Raw genomic sequence first — 18,182 nt, 5'->3', positions numbered from 1 at the left:
ACTGTCCTGTGTCTAAAATTTTGAAGCACCTAAAATTTTTTGATTTTATACTCCGTCGTTTCAATTTAAACCATAACATATTTTTTTCAAGAAAACCTCTTTATTTTCCATAAAATATTAAAACTACACAATATATTTGTATATTCATTGTAATTCCTTACTTCAATTCTTTCATATTTTTTTTTTACCTTAACTTCTATTGTGTTCCACAGTTTTGTTTTTTTTTTTTTTGAGAGGAAAGACAAAAAAAAGTATAGTTATATTTTTAAATGTAATGCAGAATGCGACAATTATTGTTGTTTCTTTTAGGGATTTCAAAGAACACGTTTCTCCAAAGTCCATAATGTTAATTCCACTTTTACATATTAACTAAAAATTGCTCTAACTCATTTATAGGTAATTGAGAAAATTTTATGAAGAAAAAATGTATTTAATAAAAACATTAAACAGTTTTTTTTAGCATGTGCTTCGTTAATAACCCTGGAAACACTACATGTTTCAGTTACTTATAACATTAAATCAATAAGAAAACAGTGGTACTTCAAAGTTACACTAAAAGTTGTTCACAAATTAGGGATTTGATTATTATTAAAATAATTTTCAAATCTATAGAAATTTATTGTAGTTTCACCTACGATAACTATTTCTATTCTTTTTTTCTTGCGAAATCTGCAATTAATTTTTGTGTTTGTTTCACTTATTATTCATACTGCATATTGAAAATCATGTTTAATTTTTTTTCTTTAACATAGAAGATAATTATTTTTATCCTTTTGATGTTGAACGTAATTTAATCCAGTTACTCCTTATAAAATGAAAGAAATGTTATTGTTTAAAATATAAAATGTACTATTTTTAATACGCACTAATTGCTGTAATTTTTCCTTGGAAATTCTTAGAAAAGATTATGGGGTAAAATAATTTTATCCAGATGCCCGTACTTTGTTATAGCGACTTCAATTTTACAACTTTTTTTTGTCCTAAATATTGATGCATTTTAAACCAAAAACAATTTCATTTTCATAGTATTTTTCTGTTTTTAAATGCATCGTTTGATATTAAAAACAACATTTAGTGCGTATTATGTGTCCGATTGGAGCTCTTCTTTAAGATGTCTCAAAGCGCATTTCATAGAAAGGTTTCTCTCTGGCGCTCACGAAACACCTAACGTTAGAATCTAGCTCTTACGTAGACAGCACTTGCATCGTGGTCAGAATACCCAAGACGCTTGGCGTGCTTAAACACCTCATTGGCACTGGCCGTTATAGGGAGTGATTGCTCCAGGGTTTCCGACATCCTCAGCGCCAGGTGAAGATCTTTCTGCATATGTGTCAATGGGTGGTGTGTGGGATATTCCCCTTTCGTCATAGCTGCAAAAATTGAATAATTAATTAGTATACAAATTGAACGGAGGTCTGCGTTATGCCATACCATGTCCTTTCTCCAGAATCAGAGGAGAAGCCATATTTGTCAGCTCTAAGACCTCCAATACATCCTTTGTCTGCAGTCCAGCACGTTCAGCTGAAATGAATTATCATTAAAAAAAAACAAAGCCCAATATTTAACTTCTATTTAATTTCTTGAATAACTAACTCTTCTACAGAGGTATAGGTCAATTAAAAAAAAAAAAAAAAAAAAAACTGAAAATGTTAACTCTCCTAGTAGACGAGGCGTCAAATGGGGTCAAATGTCATTAGGTGGCTAGAAGTTCACGATGTCAGATTTACCCTCCACCCCCTCCTTCCATCATTGAGAATTATGACTAAATAACGCAACCAGATAAAAAATCTCGAACTCTAAATTTCCCTAAGGACTAGTTTGTAGTGTAGAGAAAAACAAGTAAGAAAAAATATCATCGAATCCTAAATTAAAACATTATTCTAGCTTGCTTAACATAAAAAAACGTAACTAACATAGGGTAAGTGTGCCAAATTTCGGCATAGTTGCATGCAAGCCCCAAAGTCTCAAGTTTGAAATGTAATATCTTTAATAGAAATTGATTTTTTTATTTCTTCTTCTTAAGGAGTGTTGATTGGAACCTTGTAGACAGTTTATCGTCTTTATTTACTTTAAAAAAAACCTTCTTAATACATTTTAAAATGAATAAAAATGTAAACATAGCTTTGGTGTCCTATTTCGGCCACCTTCATTCCCATAGTTCCTTGCCCTTTGGGAATTATTCAAATGTCTTTTTCACGTCATCTCGTTTGTCGAAGCTACAGTTTTTGTTATTTTTTTGCATTGTATAATCTCTAGAGTATGTAAAAACTAAAAAATCATGGAAATTCGAGGAACAAAAAAGATGGCCGAAATTGCAAGCTGGCCGGAATTTGGCACACTTACCCTAAGTAGTTTTATGTAAAGTGCAATTTATTAATAAATTAGAATGCAAATCATTTTAAATGAGATGCTGTACAATCCCAGCTTTTTTTGCGGTCCATATTTTGGATCTACAAGTTTTGACACTCATAGACGACGAAAGTTATACAGTAGACTCTCACTCAATCGGCTCTTTTTCAATCAGGCGACAAATTTTGTTGACAATTTTCACGTTTAATTATGAAGCTAATTCGCTCAAATTCGCTGTAGTTCTTCCTATTTTATCGCGATTCTTTATAATTGAGCGCTTTTTGTGGAATTTACAAAACGATCAATTCTATCGCTAAACCGGATGACATTTTGCCCCATATTCCCGATTGAGAGAGAGTCTACTGTATGCGGTAAAAATCGATTTTCGTGAACGGCCCTTCCGTCCGTCCCCTTACAAAAAAAAAAAAAAAACATTAGAGATATATCGACAAACGGGTTTCGTCAACCAACCCCCCTTCCATTATTGAGAAATCAAAATCTTTAAATTTAAATTAAAATTTAATCTTTAAACCTAGGTCTGCCTCGAGGTCGAAGCCTCTTCATAATAGCTTACATAGCTTTTTTTGGGGAATCTTAAGACGATCTTATTTTGACTTAATTATAGTCATAAGTCTGTCGACAAATACATTGCAGTTTGCACGATTGTCAGCCTTCGGAATTCTCCGCTATTTTAGTCTTAAATTTGACCAATAAAAATATAACTTTTGGAGATGTCAAGCTATTTTGTATCCAGAGATCAAGGAGGTTATTGTGCTCCCAAAATGAACAACGAAATGTTGTTTTTTGGCCAAATCTCATTTTGTGCACAATTTCTGCGACAGTGTCTATATTTGTTCGAACTTCCAGTACCCCTTACTGAAATTTTTGTATGCATACGGGTTTAATAAATCCTCTAGGACAATTTCCAAATACACATTGGCATTCATTTTCGCGTTAAGGGCAGAATCACATTGACAGTAAAATGCTCACCGCATTTCGTTAATTTACGTATTTTTATTGCAATTCTTACGCAAATTCTCGATTACCGTATTAACTTATGTGATACACCTAGTGAGGTGAAAATAATAAAAGAAAATTGTAGAAATAAAACGAAAATGCAATAAACTGTGAGCAAAATATAAACTGGATTTTTTTTTGCTTACCGTTTATCGAATTTTCGTTTTATTTCTTCAATTTCCTTATATTATTTTCACCTAGTGCCACCGAGTATGAGATAAGGTAATACGGTAATGCAAAATTAGCGTAAGAATTACAATGAAAATGCGCAAATTAACGAAATACGGTGAGGCTATGGCGAGCATTTTATTATCAATGTGATTGTGCACTAAAGCCTAAAACCCCAGTGGAAGGCGATAATTTGCCTTCGCTGAAGTAAGGACCTTCCTATGGGGTGGCCCTTGACTCCCGGTGGCCATTCGATTGAATGTCAAAATTAGCGTATGACCTTGATGACATGATCTTTCTGTTTGCTCATCAATTCCTCAATTGTAAATTTTTCTCATAGATGAAATTCTGCAACTGACGTTAATTCACTCCTTCACTCCTTAATTTTTTTTTTAGGAACGATGAAATATTGTCCTTTTCGGAACTCCCATTTTCAATTTTGATGAAATTTTTATTTTGTAGCTGAGATCACGAGCTTTTTTAAACGGTGGGTTGCATTTACATTATATTTTAGTACTCTGTATCTGAGTTCAAGATCTTTCTGACGATAGGTCACATCTTCTGTACCTATCCCACTGCATTGTATCCCGACCTGATCCTTACTATACCGAAATTGACCAGATTGTATCTCTAATGTTTATTAACCGATTTCAATGAACTTTCTTTTTCTTTTGTTGGCCTTCTGTGATCAAATTATTTAGAATAGAATAAGGTAGAACAGAAAACAACTTTCTAATATGCAAAAAAGTAGGTACAGTAGACTTTCTTTCAATCGGGCATATGGGGCAAAATGTCATCCAAATTATCGAGAGATTTGGGCATCAAAATCATTGTAAATTCCACAAAAAAACGCTCAAATATAAAGAATCGCGATAAAACAAGGCGACCTACAGCGAATTTGAACAAATTTGCTCTAAATTCGAACGTGAAAAGCCAGTGATAAGCCTAGATCAGCTTATAGAGGTGCGATTCCTTCATTGCAAATTTGGATTGTGGCAAACTCGAACGATATTTATACATAAATAATGCAAATTTCGTTTAAACCGTATGTAACATATTATCGTTATTAATGAAGAAAATGATTATTAAAGTTATTAAAGTCCATTTTCTCGGAAACTATGAGAGATAGAGGCCTCAAACTTTACATCCATTTAGAGCCTCGCATACCTAGATTTCGAGAAAAACTACAAAACGTGATTTTTAACCAGTTTAGAACCGGTTTTTCAAAAAAACTAATAGCGCAGAAATCGTCGTACGCGCGCGTAGATATATTTAAAAAAAAAAATTTATGAAAATATCTCTGTCCAAACTAGAAATATTGCGTACTACGGACGGCCGGACGGCAGCCGGACCCGAAATTGCCGGCTTATGATTTTCGGCATCAGGGATGTTCAAAACATATACCCTGTGAATTTCAGCTCGATCGGAGAAATTTGAGAAAATCCGAGGATTACAATAGGTGTGATTAGAAGGAATCACACCTAATTTTCAACAAAATTTTGTGCCCGATTGAAAAAGAGACGATTGAGCGAGAGTTTACTGTAGTGAGGAACTTTTTTCTAGGTTTACTATGATTCAATAAACTTAAAATCGCCGCCAATTCTGCATTTATGATTAGTTTACGATCTTCTTAAAAACCTTGAGTCTTGCGACTTTTAGACTAAGGATTTTTTTTTTATCATAGGATATGGATCAGATTTTAGGGTAAGATGTGGTAATTTGGAATCATGTCTATTTTGGAATTTTAAAATTTTCTCACTATTTCTAATTGTCAAGAGCACAAAAAAACTGTGAAGAAGTACAAGACTTTACATTCAATAGTATTTCAATCTTATTTTTTTTTCTTTTGCCATCTAAAAATCTTAGGAAATCCCACAGTTCCAAATTTAATATGATTCCAAGTTACCCCATCTTACCACATAGGCTGATTTTAATTTAAGACTTAATGTTTTACTATGATGGGATTAGTGTAGAAAAAGTATGAGATTTAACTTACCAAGTGCCATGGATTCAGAAAGGCCCGCCAATGAAATTCCAGCAATCATTTGTAACACAAGATTCATTCGGGATGCATTGCCTACGTCACCGAGGAAGAAAGAATTCTTTCCAATTGCCTCGAAGCAAGTCTGGCACTCTTCAAAAAGCACACGTTCACCAGCAGCCAAAATTATTAGAGTGCCCTCCTCTGCCTGCGCCTTGGAACCCTGAATTTGAGCCTCAAGATACCGTCCACCTTTGGAGACAATTGCATCAGCGATATCTGTTGACGTTTCCGAATCAATGCCTGTCATTTCCACGTAGCCTTTTCCCTCGGATACTGAACTTGCTTGTAACACTCCACAATTTCCAAACACCATCTGCAACAAATTTGAGTAAATGTATTGTAAAATGCAAGAAAAAATGGAAAGAAAAGCATCATAGATTTGCGTAATATTCGTAAACTGTTTAGGTTTCAAAGAATTTTCCTAAAAAAGATGATAATTTAGACGAATGTTACAATAAAACTTCGTTGCATGTAAAGAATACGATAAGTAGTTATACTCTTCAAATTTCAGCTTATCTATGCTTATTAAAAAGAATTGAATGTGCAAAAATGACTCAGAGGGCTTGAAACTCGTATGTGTGAAAATTCCAAATATTATAAGTATTAATACTAAAATTTCGATTAATGGAATGATTTAAAGCCCAGTTATGAGATACTAAAATTTAATTTTTTTTTTAATGACATCTTCTGAGATCTAAATAAACAAATATTTATTTAAACTTTATCAATCCAATTGGTATTATGATTTTTACAGAAAAAAGTAAATCAATACCCTTAATTGTTTGCTCTGGTTGCATGGGGAGAATACTTACTAATACATCATTTAGATTTGGCCAAACCGTTCATGAAGTATATAAATATACTTAAGCCAAAAAGTTTTTTTCTTTATACAACAGAAGCTAAGATTTCTAAAAATAACAACTTTATATTCATTATTTGAATAATTTTAATTTTAATTTGAATATTTTTAATTAGGCGAAATTCTCAACAATCCAATATAATATTTATTATATATTATAATATAAAAATAATATATTATAATATAAAAAAACCATTATAATAGAAAATCTCAGGTCTTTCGATCCCGCTCAAACTTTGCCAAAATGTCTTTTGCCACTTCCAGGCCACTTCAAGGTCACGTCTGTGCGGCCACTGTTTAGAGAATAATATCTCCTAAACTAAGGGAGATATCGACATGAAGTTTTCGGCAAAAAAGGTAAAAAATTGCAATTGCAACTTGGCACATTGATCCCCCTCCCCCAGCCACCTCCATGGTAAGTTGTCTTTTATATGGAGCTATTTGAAGCCACCACCGTTACTCTGGTCACAGAGCCGATAGGCTAAAGTTATTTATACAGAAATCTAGTATATTTATTGCTCTACAGACCTACCGATAAGATCTAGTTTTGGGGCAAATTATAGAGTACATTCTGGGCCATAATTCCACCCAATATCATCTTTCTGTCAGTCCATTAAAATCCTGGATATTTTGATTCACATAAAATATTTGCAATTACTTAGAAATTTGATTCCATATTGCTTTATGATAACCTGTTACAATTTGCATGCAATCCGAGTTTGCTCACGTTAAGAATGTCACCTGCAATAAACTGACCTAGGTTTATCTGTCAATTATACTTAAAGTTTGAAAATTAAAAAAAAAATAATAGAAATGTTGCAGAATTAATAAACTGGTTCTTTTTTGAAAAAAAGTCCACAGAAATTTAGAATAAGTACATATTTGAGACCTAGATGAAGTTTTAAACTACTTACGTCCTTTGCTGCTTGGGGATCAGCCACACAAGAAAATGTTATATCCGTGGCATCAACAACATCTGATGGCGTATCACCAACTTGGGCTCCAGCCTCAGCAAAGGTGCGACACTTAGTGAATGTACGATTCCAAACGACTACCTTGTGTCCGGAATTGATTAGATTCTTCACTATCCCACACCCCATAATGCCAAGACCGAGAAAGCCAAAGCGTAGCGACGATGGGGTGATATTCTTGGATTTTAGCGTCTGAGACACTTTACTCATATCGATTTCTGGAGTTTCGGGTCGTGGAATCGGTGCAGGTCTGTTCAGGAGTCCAGTAGCGGCAACATTGCGCCTCCCACTTGTACTATGGCTAAATGATCCATCAATCTCATTGTGGCTCTCATCATTGTTTTCCACGGAGTGCGACGTGCGTTTACGTTTACGATCCGGTGGTGTTATAATGTCATTGTCAGCCTTTTTGATGGAATTACGAGTAGCTGCTTTTGGTTTTTCCTGAACAGATGTAACACAATTCGTTAAAGCATCTTTGGTAATTATTTTCAAAATTCTTTGCAGAAATTCAAATAAAAAAATATATATGCATAAATATTGTAAAATAATTTACTTTATATGAAAAAGATCAATTGACTATTCTTAATTGAACTAAATAAGTTCTTTTTACAACACGTAAAATACATACTTTTCTTTTAGGAGTTGACTTCTTGGGCGTCACAACCGGCTTGGGCGATTCCACGACTTCCTCCTCCTCTCTTAGCTTATCAAACTGCTCATTAGGATCCGGTACCGTTTGCTTCAGCGAAGCTTCAAAAGTCTGTAAATTTTTCATTTATTATTATTACTTTATATCCAGTAACGGAATTGAGTTTACATACCTCTGGATCTTTGATATATTTCTCAATCTGTTCAACTGCCTCCTTGAATGCCACAGTTTTGTACGATGTAATGAATTTACTCTTGAAGGGCTCATATGGCCGAATAAAAGAATTCTCGATCCATGCACTGTAAGAGGACTTTATGAGTATTTATTTTAATTAAGAAAACTTGTATATCTTACTAATTATTGGAGCCAAAGAAGAAAATGCACTGTGCCGGAATATTCTTCTTAGCAATCTTCTTCAATTCTGGTGGAGGGTCAACTACCTAAATATCACATTTGAAAGGTTTACAAATATTTTTTATTGTTTTTTTCAAAGAAATTTTGATTATTTTGTTACACAAATGTATTGTTTTTACAGCGCATAGTATTGTCAGGTGTATTAATAGAAAAAAAAATGATAGAAAACTAGATAAAAAGCAATTTTTGACAACTCCCGCCAATTTTTCCGCGTCATGTGAAACGTGTAAAACAGAGCAGTCAGGCTGGGAAATGAAACTCAGAAGTACAGGAATTGTTAACTAATAATCTAAGATCGCACTATTTCATCAAATCTTACGATCTCAAAAATTACAATATGCATTAGCCCAACGAGCTCAACTATCCTTGTAATGGCGCCAAATCAGTAGGGAGTTGTCAATATGCAACTTCTGTTCCACTAACTTACCCGGCCGGGCCATGGCGAGAATCCCCTCATTTTGGCCCTGGAAAAGAGAAAAGAGGGCGTCAATGAAGTCATCATACTGGGGTCTCCTGAAATCGATTTTCAAAACCATGCTGATACATTTTTTGAAGCCAACATGAGGCTTATAGTGACCTTGTCTAATTCGAGAGCACTCTTGCGGGTGAAAATCCAGTGCTTTGATGGCGAGAAATTATGCAAAGGGGGGTTGGTTAAAGTTTAAGGTTAGAGAATTTCATTTATTCCCAGGCCCATCGAAGGCAGATAAATTAGGCCGGAAATATCTTTTAAGTTTACTTTACACATCAAAGAAAAGCCTTAACTTGAAAATAATTTGTAAACATGCTTTATTGCAACATCTAAAGCAGAAAAATATAAAAAGTTAATACTAACCACACCAAGTCGTTCAGCGCAAATGTACCAGAGTCAGACATCTTACACAAAATTTTGCACAATCTTCTGAATAAGCTAAACCTTCTTTTGCTAATTTTTGCTTATTAAAAGTGATTTTATTTGCTGTTTTTCACTTCTAAACAAATTTTAGCAGACGCGATGCTAAAAATGGCGTCGCTTGTCAGTCATCCCGATAACCACTGTTTGAAGATGAAAATGCTGAATGTCTTTGGACAATTCTGAAATAGGCAAGGAGTACAGTCATATTCGCCTTTTCATGCGGCTAAAATTTGACGAATATTTCGTCGAGTTGACAGCGAATTTCAAATTTTTGGCGGATAACATAAAAAAATAATAATATTTATATATTTTCTGTATTTCTTAATCTTTTATTAAGAAGAGCTGAAAACGAATCTGAAAAGAAAAATATTTTCTTTTCTATGTAAGATTTATAAGAGTGAAAATTTTATTCCACCGTCTGATGAAATTACATTTTACTCGAATTTACAGTGGGACCTCGATAGAGTCAACCGAGTCAACGGAGTCAACTAATTATTTTCAGGTCTGTTGACTATATTGGATTTGTTGACTCTATTGGAGTATCAACAAATAAAACTGTGAAATTTTGTTAGAAAGGGGTATTGTATTGTATTATTTTATGTTTGTACTAGATCATTCATAAATTCAATACAATAGTAGAATATTTTATTTAATTAACCCATAAATTCTACACTCGCTGGCCTAAAAAAATCATATATATGGGCAAACGTAATAATTTGATTAATTACGGAATGTTTTAGTAAATATCTTAAGTAAAAATTACTCTTCATGTGATAATATTGAGGTCCACCCACGATGTTAAGATAAGGAAATGGTGTCCTCTTTTTGCACTTTTTTTTAGAAGAGCTGCGGTTGATACTTAATTATTAAAAATTCTGATGCAATTAATATTATTAACTATAGAATTTCTTTTAAACTTTTAGTGTATAAAAAAAGAAATTTGAAAGTTCTTTTAGTTATGCCATGGATGTAAACTTCACAAAAAGAGCGATAAAACTGTGAATAAAACCAATTTTTCTCATTTTCTTCTTGTTATGTAATATGCGCGATAAATGGTTAAAGAGGTTAAAGATATCGACTATGATTCTTCGGATGACCCCCTAATAAGTCAACCTGAGGATTATTAATATAATCCTCATTTCCTCCCTGCCCCTCCCCTTCACCGCTAAAATCGTTTTTTTATGATTACAGAAAATCACCATACTGGTTTTGTCAGAAGATTAAGGGGAAGGGTCGGATGGAAATGAGGGTCGTATTAATAATCTTCCATTTGACTTATGGGAGGTCGTCCAAAGACTCCAAGTGAATATCTTTAACCATTCTTCACTTTAATCTTAAATGTGCAAAAGAAGGAAGTTTTAAACCGTTTTTTGTTGACCAATTTTAATTTTCTGTCGCTTATTTTGTTTTAGATCAAAATTTTCTTTTGAGATTATGTTGTAGCTGATATCAAGACCTTTTCAGAACGTACCTATGTTCCGGTCTACGTCAAGTATTTACCTTGATACAGAGGCTCAAAGTTTAAAAATTTGAAATATTCATATTTTGGCGATCTTTATTTTCTAATCCTGAATTTTAAAACCTAAACGAAATGCCTCAGTAACCAGTAGAAATGGTTGAGGCTTTTATTTTATATATTTATTTACCCTTACATAATTAAAAAAAATAAATGAAAAGTGCATTTATTTATTTTTTTTATTTTTTCATCTTTGCAAAAGTTTTTCACATCTTCAAATAATATGCTGTTATAAAGAAAAACATTACTTTTCCTTTTGTTTGTTATTTAGATCTCATCGCCTAACGATAATACTGCCTTTCTTGTGATGGTTTCGATAAAAGAAGCTCTCCGTAGTTCTGTATTAATGAAAATGTCAAAATTTTGAACTTAGAGCCCCAGTATCCAGACAATCGCTTGACCTAGGTCGGATTTTATATATATTCTGAAAAGGTCTTGACATCAGCTAGAACATACTAAAATTTCAGCTCAATCGGATAAGTTTTTTGTTTTGACAGTTATTCAAAATGGCGGACAGAATCGTCAAATCAAGATGACGACCACACGATCTTGTAGATCTCGGTCATTTTATCTTAAGTTATAAAAAAAATTGGATAATTTTTGGCCAAATACTTCTATAATAAAGCTTAAGAAAGTCCATTATTTGCAATTTTATAATAAAAATCATGCGTTCTTAGGACGACTATAGTGAAAAAAAGGAATTTACGAAAAATAATGAACAAAATCGAAGTGGATTATTCTAGCCTGATAAATTTAGAATAGATTTGGGCAATTTATTACTCTGAAATTGATTTTGGAATTGCACCTTCAGATAACTTTTTAACGGAGTCGTTTTTTGACAAAATATCTATACCAGGATTTCATTGACTATTACTGAAACTACAAGAATCCTCTTGAGGATCATTGTACCTTACATGGTACTTAACATATTCCTATATACTTTGACATGGTAGACCGGATCGGCGAAGACTATCAATAAGTGCTAGAATTGTTCAAACTCTCACGAACAGCAGAGTGCAAAGTCACCCCCCGAGTGCAAAGTCACCCGCAACGACGGTACTAATATTTTAAATTAAAAATGTAACTTAAAATTAATTAACACGTTTTCTGTAGAAGGGTAATTTTTATGATCATTTATCATGTACATTTTTTTTAAACAAGTTATTGTAAACGTTTGAATAAATTTCGAAAAAGTTTTCTCGCGATGTTGTATGCAAAAAATCTAGCACCCTATATGTTTTTCTTTACATGACAAAAATACGGAAGAAAATCCCAGAAGATCTGTGAATCCCTTACTAGACTGGTGTAGTCTAGTAAGGTGTAGTCTAGTGTAGACTGGTAATATTGAAGTTTTAATATTGAAATCAATTTGTTAAGTGTGTATGCAATTATTGAAATATTGGTTTCAATATTCGCTTCAATATTGAAATTTCTTTTCAATGTCACTTTGAAATGCTATTATTTCAATAATTTGTCTAATGTGTAGACAGCTTAAGACACAGAAGATTTCACTTTGCCTTCAGCAAGCGCGGGTACAATCGTGGGAGTAGCTATGTTACTTTTAAGAATTCGAGATTTTGGCTTTCGGGATTTTGAGCGGGACCCATATATATATATATATATATATATATACATATATGCAGGGGCGTAGGAACGAAATTTGCTCACGGGGGGGGGGGGCAATTTTTTTTTACTTTTCAAATTTTTGAAAATATACTCATCCTTAATGACCTCTACACACTAGAGATATTTATGTCCATATTTTTCCTACAAAAGCGTAGGAAATAGGAAATTTGCTCCCATATGAACATAAGTTTCTCTAACGTGTAGAGGCCATAAGGGGGAGTGTAAATTAGAAGATCAAAAGTGGTCTATATTTTTTTATTTTAAAATTTAAATCGACTTGTTTAAATCAATAGATAAACTATCTTAGAATATACCATAAATATTTCAGAAGCTTATTCGAAGTAAGAACCGAAAACAAATGAGCGCCGATCAGAAAAGCATGCGCTCGAGCGCACATCCAAAAATTTGAGGCGTGTTTTCTCCACTTCTCATTTTTAAAATTTTGTCGAATTTTCGGAAAAGATTAAGAAATCTTATACACCAAATGAAATGAATAAAGGCTTATTTTCTTCAGAATTAAATTCTCTTCTAGTTGAACTAAAAGAATTGATGAAAACTTATTCTTCATTTTTTTTAGAGCATGTGAAAGTCAAAATTTTGTCCCAAAAACGCATATTTTTTCAAAAACCTTGAAAAAAAAGTTCTGATTTAACAATTTTCTTCGGGTTTTTTTAGTTTAACTATGAAATACACTAATGGAAATTGATTTTTTTCTCAGATAAAAATTACGAACTACAGATTTTCCTGAAATAAGGGAGTAGTGCGACGAGGCACTCAAGAAAAATTCAAGAATCTTGAACGTTTCCTTCTCCTTCAAAGAAAGAATCCGAAGAACAGCTAAGTTTTGGCCTTCTAATCGACACTCCCCCCTTAATTCACGATGCGTTAGAGAAAAGTCTAAATTAGGAGACAAAAAATTAACAGTTTTCTTTTTCTGGTTTTACGCGATTTTCCATACGAGAAGGACACGATCAAGTCTTTATTTTTTTCGAGAAATATATTACAAAATGGCTGTCTAAAGAACTTCACTAGAGCGTTTTGTCGCAGTGCTCCCTTAATTAACGTGAAATGTGTATCTGATAATTCTTATATGAAGAAAAATTAAAATAATTTTCGATTTTCGTAAGTTTGTTTCAAATTTAAACCAAGAAAAACTAGAAAAAATCTTGAAATCACGTGCTTCGAAATTTTTGATGTTTGGTCAAGTGTATGCAAATTTACTCGACAGTCTTTGGCTTTCGTCTCTGTATTTTCGAAAATACAATCATTTTTATTAGACATAAATTTTCAAAAATCATTTTTAATAAAAACAACGAAACCAAGAGGCTTCATAATTGTTTGAGGGTTGATCCTGGTTTCAAATTGCAAAAATGTGTTTTTCTTGATTTTTTATTGTACTACTCAAAGCTAAAATCTAGATGAATATTGTATAGAGTTTTGATTTACATTTAAAAAATATATATCAAATTTTTTTTAAGAGTAAATAGATGCAGAAATTATGATATTTGATTGTTAGGATGATGAAGAAAAATACTTGACAGATTGAGTTGCTCCGAAAAAATTAAATATTATCAAATTTTTTATTAGATATGAATTAAAATATTAAATAAAAATTACAATTTGTGTAACCTTTTAATTAATTAAAAAAAATCAATTTTCATTCAAAAATTTTGTTGTGAAATAGAAAAACAATACGTTTTTTTACTTTACCGTTTAATAAATATTTCTTTGAATGCTTTTGAAAGAAAATCGATCAGCCAAGAAACTGTTTCTTAAGGTATCTACACTGGCAGTAATGTATGTCAAAAATTGTTTTATTTTAAGAAATTGACGGTATTTCCTCAAGAAAGAATTGTACAAAAAATCTGTTAAAAGAACAGCTTTCGACGAAAATTGCTCCTTATAAACTCTAAACATTTCTTTTCTTAAAAAATGCGTTTTTGAAGGAAAGTACCTGCAGTGCTGTAGATAGAAATGTAAAAATTCTGTCAAAAATGCGATTTTTGACGAAAATTGTTCCCAATAATGTATAGAGGCCTTTACAATTAAAAGAAGTCTTTAACCACAGAGACAAATTTGAAAAAGTTTTGTTTTGAATTTATTTTACAAAGGCGCTCTCGAATTCATAAACTTATAATTTTTATTGATATATTGCTTTGAAACTTGAAAAATAGTATATTTTTAAAGATCAATACATAAATACCAAATAACTAGTACATTTTTCTTAATTTGTCACAAAAATGTGGCAATATTTTACCGAGTTTTGATTTTGGCGAAGAACAATGGACAATTTTAGCAAATTTTGAAACAGAGATTGGCCTTCTCAGGGGTGGGGGTAGAGGATGGTTGGGGGGGGGACACTGTACCCCTGCCCCTCCCCGTTGTTACGCCCCTGTATATATGTATATATGGAGTTCGAGAGGCAAAGTAGCGATAAGATACTTGTGAATTCGAGCATTTTGCAAAGTTGGGACGCTTTGTTATCTCCTTTCTTTGATAATTCAATCTCATCTAATATATTGAAAATAATTTATTCATTAACAACAAGCAGATGGAATATGAATCAAGTCAAGGTAGAGTTCTCAAAGAATGGTTTTGTCCTTTTGATAAACCCCGCATGCAAGATAAATATTACAAGATTGAACTGTATGACTGATACAATCGATGCTGTATTGAATAAGGACACTTTCAAAAACATTTCTACCATTTCTCAGATTTCCCCAGTGCCTTCTCGAATGGTTGCTATGTGCTGGACTCACAAATTTACTTTTGCTTGTTTGACAAGGTAAGTCAATGGAATTTTTAGTTACACTTGAGATATTTCAATCAGAATTCAATTTTAACTTTTGGCTTACCTATTTGATTTCCTTATTCAAGTCATCTTGGTCATTTTTAGACATTAAAATTCCTTGCAATCTTAAGTGTTATTTTACTTCATTTTAAGTATTTGAACACTAAAAATTATGAAATCTGCAAAGAAAGTCCCCCGACAAGAAATCGAATTTCTTAATAAAACTTCGTAATTTCTTAATAAAACACTAATAAAATTTGTCTACGCAACTTCCACATACACATTGGCAAGGATCACCATGTGGTAACTGAGAACGCCACGATCTTTCTCCTTCCAACTCCATTTGTTGACTCTCTTCAAAAGTACAAAGTGTAATTATAATAAATCCAATAAATGTTTATTCAAATAATAATGCATCAGCATTAGGGTTCATACCTTACCATACACGACTATACCCCTTAAAATGGATCCAAGGAATTCATTGGGGATCGTTCTAGGATTCGAAAAATTGTTGTTCGCTTCTACAGCAAGACAAAAAAAGGCTAAAAATTCCATATAACGCTAACTTTCATCATTCGGAGTCTACGCCTGAAAAATACAACTTTTGACGTCTTTCACTACTGCAGACGGTGAAAAACAATTGCTCAAATTTTAGGACTATTGTCAATGAATTCTTATAAAGAAATATTACAATGAGAATAACATTACCTTTCAAATAAAAGAAGCAAGAAACTTGTTTCTAAAATAGAACATTTTGAAAATTTTGTCAAAAATCGCAAGTGAAAAAGGGGTGGCAAAGCGTCCAAGGCTTTACGAAGTGCTTGGATGCCCATGACCCAAACTGTAAGGAGTCAAATTAAGAAATAGTCCGGTTTGATTAAAGTTCAAAGATTCACCACTATTGGTGCAGTGATAGCGTGAAAATTCAAAGTATTTTATTACAAAAACACCATTGTGCACGTTGATCAAATTTTCGATTATTGTAGTATATTCTATGAATTTTACAAAAAGTGGTGGGGTCCGCTGTGGTAGTACAATAGATCCAGAAAAATGGAGGTTCAAGTTCACGATATAAAAATGTTATGTCGTCGGTTCTACTTGACCGAATTTGATGAGTAAAGGTCCAAATGAAAGCTCTTACAAAACCCTACAACTTTCTAGAACACTTGACCTTTGTGGGATGGACGCTAGGGACATCACAGTCGAACAATTAATTTACAATTTGCAAAATTAATTGTAACCTTTGATTTTGATTATTTCTTTGGCATAATTGTAGAGGAAATTTTTATTTATATTTCGTCCATACTTAATTTTTTGTTCAGACTTATTTCATCTGTCTGATTTTATGGTTTGTGATGTGACTCATCGCAGTCATATTTTAAAAACTAAGGCAAAGTGTACTGTTTTTAAAATATATTGAGGAGTCACATATTTAGTCAATATGAAGATTGGGATTGTGCAAAGCATGGGAACTTTTCCCTATATGTCATTTTTCTGTCAGTTCATTCAAATCCTAGACTATATTTTTAGTTTAAATACAAAATTTCTATTTATTCTAAATTACTGCATAATATTTCCCAACTTCCTCTCCCAATCGAATTTACATGTATTCCTAGTTGTCTCATATTAAAAATCTCATCTACAATAAGCTGATCTAGTCTTATTGTGCCGCTTTCTGCGCGGATTACCACGGTTTTGCTATGAAATGTAGATAGTATGGCATTAGGAAATTCTTAGAGAAATGGTAGGAAGGACCGAAAGGGTTCAATCACATTTTCCACTTACTTAGTTTCGCATCATATTGTCAGAAAATTTGGACTATCATTGAAGAGTCCCTTCTCCCATTCAGGTCATTCAGTACTCATGGTTGAGCACAATACAACACTTCTATCAAGCCGTCTTATGTGAAGGTAAATAACGAAATTGAGGACCTGAGGCGTGAGACCTCTTGGATGTGCACCGCTTTCCACTTCCGTGAACTCAACTAACTGGACTAAATGTGAAAAGAAATATTTCCTATGTGCAGTTTGAATTTACTCACCATTATATGAGGTTGCCGGAAAGTCTTATATTTTCGAAGTGTAATATATATGAAAACCATTACCTGGGCCAAGAGAGACTTGAGTCTCCTTACTACAATCTTTGTTAAGTTTGTATTTTAGCATTCAATGTAATTTTCTCTCTTATGTGGTATCGACATTTTGGGTCGAACATATAAATTTTCACCGTGCTGTTTTACTAGCAGAACGATCACCATTGGATATGTTGGTTAGAAGAATGTAGCAAAAACTTTGCTTTGGTGCAACCTTTCAAAGAGATTATTATACAATGAGAAATCCTCCAATGTTGTCCCTTTGCTGCACCCACAATACGATGAATCAGGCATTATTTTCTTACTCATCTCTCCAATGCTATAACAATATTTCTTCAATTGACTGAAAATTTAGAGCTAGTGACTCTGTGAACAATGAATGGGTATAATCTAATTTTGCATAATAAGTAGTTAATTTATTTAATTATTTGTTCATTATTTAGGTGCTGTCCTTAATATCGCACTGTATAATTTATAACAGATTTAATTCAGGGGCAGTCTATTACAAATTTCGTAGAATATGTTTTTAGAGCAAAATAAGTTTAAAAAAAAAGAAAAAGAAAAGAAGAGTTGAAAAAATCTGAATAGAAAAGGAAAAAAGAGAGCAAAAAATATTAATTTAAAGAAACAAATGAGTAATTATTTTTCTAAGTTCATCTATAATGGACAAGAAGTTTTAGATATTGTTAAGAAAAATTCAGCATTTTGATAGAATTAAAATTTAGGAAAACTTCTTTTCTAAACAATTCAAGCTTCTTACACTTATTGAGAATATGCTCCACAGTGAG

The 18,182-nt window shown here is 32.6% G+C and overlaps 1 protein-coding gene across 1 annotated transcript; it reads right to left on the bottom strand.

The window, feature by feature from the left end:
* Nucleotides 1-80: 80 nt before the first annotated feature.
* On the bottom strand, nt 81-9,539 carry LOC129807553 (cytokine-like nuclear factor N-PAC). The gene is made up of 9 exons (XM_055856908.1): nt 9,310-9,539; nt 8,902-8,938; nt 8,415-8,500; nt 8,233-8,359; nt 8,040-8,171; nt 7,352-7,852; nt 5,531-5,891; nt 1,432-1,521; nt 81-1,370 (listed from the first exon to the last, which is right to left on the bottom strand). The coding sequence occupies exons 1-9, from the start codon at nt 9,348-9,350 to the stop codon at nt 1,171-1,173; spliced, it is 1,575 nt and encodes a 524-aa protein (XP_055712883.1). The 5' UTR covers nt 9,351-9,539; the 3' UTR covers nt 81-1,170.
* Between the last annotated feature and the right edge of the window lie 8,643 nt (nt 9,540-18,182).

Source organism: Phlebotomus papatasi, chromosome 3, assembly GCF_024763615.1.
Source record: "Phlebotomus papatasi isolate M1 chromosome 3, Ppap_2.1, whole genome shotgun sequence".
Classification (NCBI taxonomy): domain Eukaryota; kingdom Metazoa; phylum Arthropoda; class Insecta; order Diptera; family Psychodidae; genus Phlebotomus; species Phlebotomus papatasi.
The sequence above is the reverse complement of the archived record's forward strand: the minus strand, read 5'-3'. Positions and strand labels throughout refer to the sequence as shown.

Bases quoted from the DNA above. Each gene is read 5' to 3' on its own strand.
- LOC129807553 (XM_055856908.1), bottom strand. From the start codon at position 9,350: ATGTCTGACTCTGGTACATTTGCGCTGAACGACTTGGTGTG. The intron at 8,501-8,901 runs GTAAGTTAGTGG...TGTGATATTTAG, and splicing joins TCTCGCCATGGCCCGGCCGG to GTAGTTGACCCTCCACCAGA. The intron at 1,522-5,530 runs GTAAGTTAAATC...AATTCATTTCAG, and splicing joins TTCTGAATCCATGGCACTTG to CTGAACGTGCTGGACTGCAG.